Consider the following 9616-nt stretch of genomic DNA (forward strand, 5'->3'; position numbering starts at 1 on the left):
GAGCCGGTCTCATCATTATGCAAAATATTTCAATGCTGCAATTAACAGCAGCTATAATTTAAGCCCAGATTTAACATCAAAGGCAGTAGGGATAGAATTAGGATTTATATTCATTATAATTCTGCCAAGGCTTCAGTGAGTCTGATTGCTAGAATTCCTCTTTTGCATTCGGCATCTTAAATCGGTCGACCGGCTCTCTTACATGCCTGGGAATGAGGGAGCTGTGCTTGCCTCACATAATCATCTTGCAATTCATGGAAATGCCAACACTGGCTGTTACATAAAAGTTCCAAAGGCTTTGTTTCTGCTCTTCTTCAAAACAGCTGCCAAATCATAATTATCATTCAGTTTTAGTGAAGAGTAATAAAACTACAGTCTGCTTGTGAGCTGGAGCCACAGCATGGGACATGGGGAAGGAAACAGCTAAATCAGGGTGGGGAAATTTCTGGCACACTCAGCCAGAGATGCACAACATCTACTCAGCCTGCTGATGTCTGCATTTAGCCATGAATATTATTTACTTTGTCCATTAATGAAGACAATGCTATAATCAACTCTTAAGTCCTTTAAGACACTTCTCAAAGGGAAGACTTGTTCTTAGTTTTCATATTGAAGAAAACTGCTGTTATTGTGGAACATATAGATAATAATTCATATAATAAATGAAAGACTTGAGTAATGGCCATTATTTAACAATGTAAGAGCTTTAGGGTAATCAAACAGCAAGATTGGCTGTAGTTTCATCTGTAGGAAACACAGAAATTCACAGATTAGGCAAATATTATTGTTTTGTACATGTTAAGAGACAATAAACAACAGGCTCATGATTCATGGAAAAACCTCCAGGCCTGTGGCCCAGGTTGTAAGGGGACCATGACTTGTGACAGTGTCAGAGTAGGATTAGACCCTTCTCTTCTGTCTCACAGCTGCCTTAGATTTCATGAAAGATAAATCTTCTTAAGGGAGAGACACATTTTAGGCCATAAACACGTTCTGGCAATATGATTACACTGTGGTCTACTACTTTATTTGGAAAATTACCCATAAACTTATTCTGTGCTTTGAGCCAGGTGTGAACTCCTCTGTAATGTCTTAATTTTTTTCTCACATTCTCAGGGTTGGGACTTAATATGAATTATTTTTAGCTATCTTTTCAGCATTGTTTTTCCTCAAGTATCAGAGAATTAATCAGAAATAAACCTCAATTAAATCAGTACAATTAAGCCTGAGAAGATACGGTATGGTTTAAGATCATCAAAACTGAGTCTGGTGAGTCAGCATGCTCAAGTATGAGGATGGAGAACCTAAAGAAAATTTTTAAGCAGCTTTTTCTCCCAAGGGTCTTTTTGTTTACTTGATTTTTTAATTGTTTTCTCCCCTCTCCCAGCCACAATATCAACATTATCAGTGGTGGAAAATCACAAAGTGCCTTCTTTACAATGGAAATGTAACAATGCCATGTGACCAAAACATTGCAAGGTTTCTCAGCAATCAGGTGTGTGAACTTCATGTGTGGGGAACTGTTAATGCCTGAAACAATATAAAAATGTACAAACACATGCTGAGTGCGAAGTGCTTGCTGGGCGAGGTAATTGGCAGAGGCAGTCCAAGGTTGCCTTTGGTCTACTGCTGTTTATGCCTTCACCAGAGACTGGAATTCTGTCAAGGAAGAAAGTGAGAAAAGCAGGGAATAAAACTCGTTGAAAGTAGTTTTTTTACATCTTTAAAAAGATAGATAAAAATGACTAAAACTCCTAGGCATGGAGGGCTCCCAAAGTTATTATAACACTGCACAAGCTACTGCTAAACTGAGATTCTGGGGGCGTAACAGATTTTTCACTCCTTAAAAAGAGTAAGTGCAGAGAGGAGGAGTGTGTCTGTAAATTTGTATTTGTGGGAAATCCTGATTTAAAGGTAAACTATCTTTACCCCTTTACAAACTCTGATAATAGCCAAGGAAGAAGAGCCGGTAGCTCTCAGTGACATTTTTTTTGTTTTGTTATTCCAAATAGAAAATATCTGTAGTGAAGTAATTCCAGAATGGGAGATTCAATGGTTAAGGGCCAAGATCTGCAAAATACAATGCCCTATTTGGGGCTCATAAACAGAAGCTGCTAAAGCTGCTGCTAAAGCAAATTCCTCCAACAGTGTATCTCTCTCTCCTCCCAAATCTGGCTAAGATTAGCACGTGTGTCTGTTGGAGTTTTTGCCACCTGTCCTAGTTCAGCTGAGACAGCCCTGTTTTCAGTGACTTCATCTCTAATACATGATGCATAATGTCCTATTTTTCTGTGCTGCAGTTTCTAAAAGAAATATCCTGACTAGTTCACATCATCCCTGTGAGGTTTTCTTCAGGAATTTGATTGAGTTTCTCAAAGGACTGCCCAGTGAAATGTGGGCAGATAATCAGATCATAACTTATCAGATAATTTTCCAGCACAGAATCCTGTGCTGCACTGCTGCAGTTGCAGCCTTGAGAAACAATGCCAGTCATATTTTACATTAGTGAATTAAGCACCCAGTAATAGTGGCCAGTGTTTGATAGGAGACAAAGAAATAAATTTATTTAGGCAGAGATGTGTTTAAAAATGGAAATGTTGTACGGCCAGAAGTGCAGAACATCCACTGCTGAAATAGAAATTCTGAGACATTCAGGTGTTCTGAATCTTTTAAGAATCTGGCACATTGAGTCTATGGATCAGAAACACTGCAGGATTAACCCCAAAGCTGTTATCATGGATTAGTAGACCAGACTCTACACTGGGCCTAAATATTCTGTTGCTACAACAGAGATCAAACGGGAATAAAGCTATGAAAATAAAAGAGTATTTGCTCATACAAAAATTGTGGCAGAAAGTATCAGGCCAAAGTACTCGTGTGTATTCTTCATGGCCCAGTTTAAATGGAGCCTGAAATGTGTGCATTTTAAACCACAAAATTTATCAATTTTCCAAAGTCTTACCTTCCACTCCAATTTTGCCATCACCATCAGTGTCTCCTGCAGCCAGGAAAGCCTTGGTCTCTGCCGAGGTGAGGGCTCTGGCGTTTGAGGAGAAATTCTTCAGGAACAGCCTGAAATATAACAGGGTGCTGTGCTTGAGTTTTGCTCTCTAAAACGTCCCAGAAGGTAATGTCTGCTCTTGTTATCTGAGGGAATCCACACAGATTCAAGAAACGACAAGAATTTGTGTTTTATTTTTAAAATAACATCAAGGGTTTCTTCAAGGACACCAAGCAAGTTCTAAGGTTTTTGTTTGTTGTTTAAAGAAACAGAGCAGCTGAACAGTACTTACTGCAGCTCCTCTTCTTCAATGAAACCACTCTTGTCCTGATCAAGGATTCCAAAAACTTTCTTTATCTGATCAGGAGTTTTGCTGGTTAAACCAACCATGGAGAAGAAAGACTTGTAGTTGAAGGAATCATCAGCTGGAAGAAACAGAAGTTGTTAAATATTCTTCTTTGAAGTTGCTACTACTGTGTGTATTCCTTGTGAATATGTATGTCTTTTTTTAAGCATCAGCCTGCCCTCTTTCTCTTGTTCCCTGGTGTAGGAAAAGAGCAGATACAGTGGATGATAATTTCCCTTTTTAATCACTCTGTGCCCGTGGTCATGTTTCCTTTCAGCCAGTTTGAAGTTTTCTGCTACAATGCACATTCCGCTAAATCAGGATTTATGCAATGTGTCACATGCAATTAATAATAAATATTGAGAAGGTGCTGCTGTGACTTACAAACAACTCTGTAATTCTTCATTAATTTTCACAGAGTCCTTACTTAGGTGAAGAATTTGATAGAAGAGTAAGTAATTCACAGACAAATCAGATCTTTGAGTATTTGGAAAATTGGCTTGATCTTACTGAGCAGTTCTTAAGAGAAGTGAGACTGATACTTGTTTCACAAATGACACTCTCATTCTGCCAGCTGAGGCTTTTTCTGAAATTTTGAAGGACAAGGCCAACTTTAAATTTAAGTCTTTAACAGGTTTAGACACTGACAGCTTAGTGTTAAGCCAGCCCTAACTGAAATGGTGGTCATTTAATTGCTGTTCACCACTTGTGAGACCTTTTGAATTTAAGGGACTATAGTGTAATGCAGCTTAGAAAGAGATCTCACAGGGAAGGAATCTGAGGGGAAAATGATAGGCATGTCATCTTAAGACATAAAAATGATATGCATCTTCTGTCTGCAGAGCAACCATTCCTTACCCTGGCAGCTGGAGAGAGCAGATTCAATATCTTTAGCAGAGAGGATGTCAGTGATGGCCATTGTTGAACTGTAAAATAAATTAAATGTGAGCTACTTAGTCATTAAAATGACTTTCCTACTTTCATGGCTCTATTTGAAGTTCTGCAGTGACAGTGTGTGATAGGGGACACATTATTCATCTGATGGCAAGTGGAGCACGCTGTAACAGATGTCTGGAGCAGGTGCTTCCACTGAAAGCTGGGAATGAGGGAGGAATTCTGCACGCGGGAGCGTGGGGCTTCGGGAGGATCTGCTGCCTCTGCTGCACTGGGACAGCACATCCAGGGTGTCCAGCACCACACATCTTCATGACTTTGTGGGTTTTCCTGGAGGTGGATTATTAGTCAGTAAAACCCAGAATGTATTTACAGCACACATAAGAGATAAGGCTGGTATGTCCCCTAGAACTGTATCTGGACTAATTGGAATGTGAAAAGTCTAGTGTTATTATCAGTACATGTAGTGACCTTCACAAAGAATGAAAATATTAGTGTAGAATTAGTAAAAGTAATTTTACTCATGTAAATTTGGAGAGTAAGCTCCTCTCCTGTTTAGTTGCAATGATAAATGTGTCTTGCTGGGCTACTGCATCAGTGAAATACTACTTTTCATGAGAGCTTTGTAAAAAAGTTTTTGTCAGTATTTTCTGAGGTCCTTTTCTTTTTGTATTCCATATAAGTTATAATAAACCCCATTTTTGCCCAGATTTTGGCATTTCAGTAGATTGTTGTCTTTAGAACAGAAGTATCATGACTTATTATTCACTCTTAGTAGAGTGGAGGAGGTGTTTTCTTCTGACACAGTGGCTTTTCATGTGAGAAAAATACTCTGTCCCATTCAGCCACCAACAGCTGCAATAGTTTGCCGGTGCAATGTGTATCACTTAACAAAATGCCATAATGCCTGAATTTCTAATCAATTTTTAGTGATTTGATGCAGTTACAGTTTGGTAAACTGCACATACCAGTGCAGACAGATTACAGTTTAAAACTTGCAATGTTACTCTTAATTCATGTTAGTGAAGGAAGGGGACTAAGGCATAGAAAAGTTATTCTTGAAAGCCAGGAGAGAATAGAAAATATATTTTCATTAATCCCTAACTGGTCTTCAGCAACATCATTCTTCCTGTCTAAGCATGGACTGAGAAGGAATCAACTAGTGATACCCATTTATAGTCTGTGCACTGCTTTGAGATCTAAACACAGGTTTAAACTTCCTCTAAAATATGAAATGGCTGCCTCTGTACCTGTTGGTTTGCAGCAGAAGAAATTGTCAATCATTTTAGTTCCTTTCTGAATATCTCTGAAATGGTTAAGAAAGTGATGGCACACATTCCCACTGATGGCAATGGATCCTTCCCCAGCTCAGGCAACTGGGTTACTTTTCTTTCTCTACTGAATTATTTTGTCCCAGTGGGTTCTTCTGCAAAATGCTTCCCCCTCTCAGCATTAGGCAATGTAACTTTGAGCTCATCCGTTCACCTAATTCTCACTGCTGACAGGATTAAAAAGGGGAAGAGTTGAAGGAAAACCTAAAAATCACAGCATTTTTGACAAGGGACATCGTTCCTGTCTGTTCCATCCTCTGATCCAAATTCTGATTCTATTCTATGTTAGCTTGTAAAGATACAACATCCTGGAAGCTGAAATAAGAATAGATACTTTAACTGCTTTCCCTTTAGGGAGCATTTTGCTTTTGTGTTTCTTTGAAAGCAGAAGATCTAATCAGCTTACCTTTGTGGTCTTCTTGGCTGGGTAAGGAAGCAGTCAGGTTGGGAGGAAGGTACTTGCAGTGTGTCTCCAGCAGAGCTGAGCTTGCATATATATACTTTAAGTTGTATACCATATACAGATTTTAGATTTCAGCGTCACGAAGGGGGAATGGTGTCAAATGAACTTGCCTAACTAATCATCTTGCACTATTTTTATCTCAAGAGAATACATATGATATTTGCAAACGAAACAAGATAAGTGGCCAGATAGGCAAAAAGAACAGAGTCATGTCAAATTTCCTCTGATTGAAGCAGAAAACACCAGCTTCTTCATGTGATGTAGGGCAAGACAAAAGTCCCCACTATCTGATATGCTTGATCTGAAGAGTCAGATGAAATGAAGCACACTAACTTCTGAAGAAGTGTCTTTGTCTTTAGTGACTGTTTAAAAGCAATAACTTGTTATCTTACCTGTAGACACTCTCTGTGATAGAGTTTCATCGTTGGAGCACTAAACAAAAGAAAAAAATTAAAGGTATCCTTTTAACTGTTCAGGTATTGTTTGCATAGCAAACCAATTAGGGGAAATAATAGCCATGTTATCTCCAGAATATCTGATCTGTTGTTGTTTGGAAAAAAAAACCACACAGTGAATTTGTTGCTATAGGAGGTAAAATAATATTATGTCAATCCATCAGAACAGTTGGTTGGGGGAGGGTATTTCATCTGCTCTGTTTCCAGAGAAAATCTTACAATTCTTCAAGATTCTGACAACCTGTTTAGTTGGGTATGTATGAAGCAAAGGGGTTGTGATCTGCCCAGCTGTCTCTGAGACAAAAGTCCCTGAGCCCTACATGAAAGATCTTTGCTTTCAGAATAGAGAGGAAAATTTCAATAGCAACATCATCGCTATAAAAATATCTGAAGAGTGTCTTTTCAGTTTTCAGCCTGTCTAGAATCCCTTTCAGAGAAGTGATTATTTTCTAGAATTGTTTGGCCAGTGCTGTTTCCCAGTGTTCCTTTGTCCTAGTTACTTTTTTCATGGATATTATTCGATCGTCTCAATTTTCTTCCACGAATGTTGTAGCCTAGCTGGGTGAGGAGCCTGTCAGCTTGGATCTCACTTGTGTCTTGAGGTAGCAGAACAGTGAAAGACAAGTCATATGGATGACAGCACAAGGTGTCATTATGGCCAGGATTAAGGGATGGCAAGGGATGACAGTGCAATTGGCATCACAGCTTGAGGCGGTGGCACAGTAAGAGGTGACGGTGTCTTCATGTCAGAGAGAGCATCAAGGCATCTTTTTTCCAAAGCATTTCCCTCTAAGATGGAAGACAAACTTAACCAGTCACTGAAGCCAGTCACTAATAAATCAGGGTGCCAGACAGAAAAGTGACAAATGGAGGGTACCTACTGGGCCTTAGTGCATCCAGCACTGACAGAAGCTGATCAAAAGGCAACAAAAGATCCTCTCTGGGGATGAGGTGCCATTTCATTTGTGGTATATAAACATTAAAAAAAATTACTGCTGCAAGCTTTTTTTTTCTTATTAAAAATTCTGCAAGTCTGTCCTCCACAGAAAATTGTTTTGCAGAGAAGATAATTCTTTTGTTGGTTAAGAATGGCTCTGGAGGATTTCAGCTTTCTCTGTTTTCAGAATGAATTCTTGGCCAGCTGGCACTGAAAAATTTCAAGAAGAATTTGATGGAGAGATATTTAATACTGGCTCTTGTTGTCATTGGTGACATCTGGTAGAAGGGGTACAAATACCACTTTCCGCCTCGAACTCTTCTTAGAAATTACTTTTATTCTAAATGGGCAAAAATTCCTCTCCCTTTTACACACACAGCCCTTTCCTCCCCCTCCAATTTGGAAAATTGTTTACATAGTGCCAACAACTGATGTGCAGTACGTAGGGTGTCCAACATAAAAACTGATGGCATGAAATGACCTAATGAAGCTAAGTTAAGAGGAAGGCCAAATTCTGCTGAAACTCTTGGACTGCAGGAGTCTGCATGGGAATTTGGTCCCTGGTGTCTATTTCAGAGAATGCATTTGATTTTAGATGCAATGGCTTCTCATTTTGCCCAGAGCTAATTCCACATATGTTAACCCCTCGCCCCCACTCTTCCCTTTAAAAATAGCATTGATTGCTGTTATTTCTCTTAATGCCTGTGGGCTGTTGCCATTAGTTTGAACTTTATGTGAAGCACATAAGGATGCAGTCTTTAAAAGTGTGCTTTGTTTTCTAAGAGCCTTTGACAAGGTAATTTCTTTTGTGCCCTACGATTTTAAGGGTAAAGCATGCAGTCAAATGATTTATGGCTCTGGTCTGCTCAGCTGTATTCAGACTCCAGCAAGTTTTGGAGTCACTTTTGCAGTAAGATTGGAGGCACTAGAGATCCAGAACATGTGCACTGATGAAATGCACGGGGATCATGTAACTATTTACAGCCAGCCTCCAACAACCATTTTCTTTTCAAGCCCTACATTAGAGATTGCATAAACATCTGTCTAGTCACTTTTGCTTTCTTAAATCAAATACTGTTAGGAACTTTGCAGCTGCCATCCAACTTCACAGGGGAAGAACTGAGGAAGTATGAAAAAGTAAGGAAAAGATATCCCTTTCAGCCTGTCAGGCTGCCATTAAAAGCAGTTTTAAACCCTTGGGCTTGAGCATTTCTCTTTGCTCAAGGCTCTGCCTTCTGGAGGCATGGAGTTGTTTTATTCTTCCCATTTTTAACCATAATTCTTTTAGCATTTGAAGCTGAAGCTACCTCCCCAGGTTGAAAAGCTGTATTTTAGGTCATCATAATTCTGTGATTGTTCTATGATCTATTCTTGTCATTCTTCTTTGAGTGCTAATATGAATCATGTGCAAGAGAGCAGCAGGAGTTGTGTGAGTGCCTGCTTTAATTTAAATAAGTGTGATTTAGTGCCTCTTACATGCCTGAGATCATTTTCAGATGGATGAGATGAATGCCTCTGATAGGGGTATCCATGGTCACGAGTCAGGGAACAGGAATCACCTGACAAAATGTGTGTAACCTATTGTTAAATGGTTTGTGAGCAGTGAGAGTGGAATATTCATTCAACTTGTAATTTGCTTTGGGAATACATGAGATCAAAGAAGCTGTGTAGATGTAATTTAGTGTAATTATATTAATGCATCATGCTCCAGTCATTTGAGGAATGTAACTCCTGGAGATATCTGGGAATATCTGGGGTGGTTTTAGGTTTTATTACTTAACCTACTATCGATAGACACCTCATAACTACTCCCCCCCAGTAAAATACTGTATAAAGAAAAATGCTGGAAGGATTGCTATGAGGGGAGGAGGCTGTATGTGGGAAATACACCAAATAACATCTGGTTTATTCTTGCAAACTTGAATGAATCACAACATTTAAGTAATTTATTTTTCACCAGCTATCATTCTAATGTCATGTGGGTTCAACCTCTGAGGTAGATTTTCAGAGGTACTAAAAATTTACAGTGCAGCTTTTCAGTTCCTGGTGCCCTGTAAAATGTTAATGTACAAAACTTTTTCAGTCATATTTTTCCTATATGCAGAAAACATAATTTTAAGCCAAGCAGATTGTTTACATAAATCAGACGATTTCTGGTCCTCCATATCTGAAATGGGAATTTCAATCCT

At 39.0% G+C, this 9616-nt stretch overlaps 1 protein-coding gene across 1 annotated transcript; it reads right to left on the minus strand.

Moving 5' to 3' along the window:
• Window positions 1-1528: 1528 nt before the first annotated feature.
• Window positions 1529-6090, minus strand: LOC136563512 (parvalbumin, thymic-like). Its single transcript, XM_066560952.1, is given in 7 exon segments — window positions 1529-1659; window positions 2963-3072; window positions 3294-3426; window positions 4206-4273; window positions 5979-6013; window positions 6015-6060; window positions 6062-6090. Coding segments are annotated over 7 exon segments (447 nt in total). The 3' UTR covers window positions 1529-1633.
• Window positions 6091-9616: the final 3526 nt, after the last annotated feature.

The sequence above is a fragment of the Molothrus aeneus genome, chromosome 16 (assembly GCF_037042795.1).
Source record: "Molothrus aeneus isolate 106 chromosome 16, BPBGC_Maene_1.0, whole genome shotgun sequence".
Classification (NCBI taxonomy): Eukaryota; Metazoa; Chordata; class Aves; order Passeriformes; family Icteridae; genus Molothrus; species Molothrus aeneus.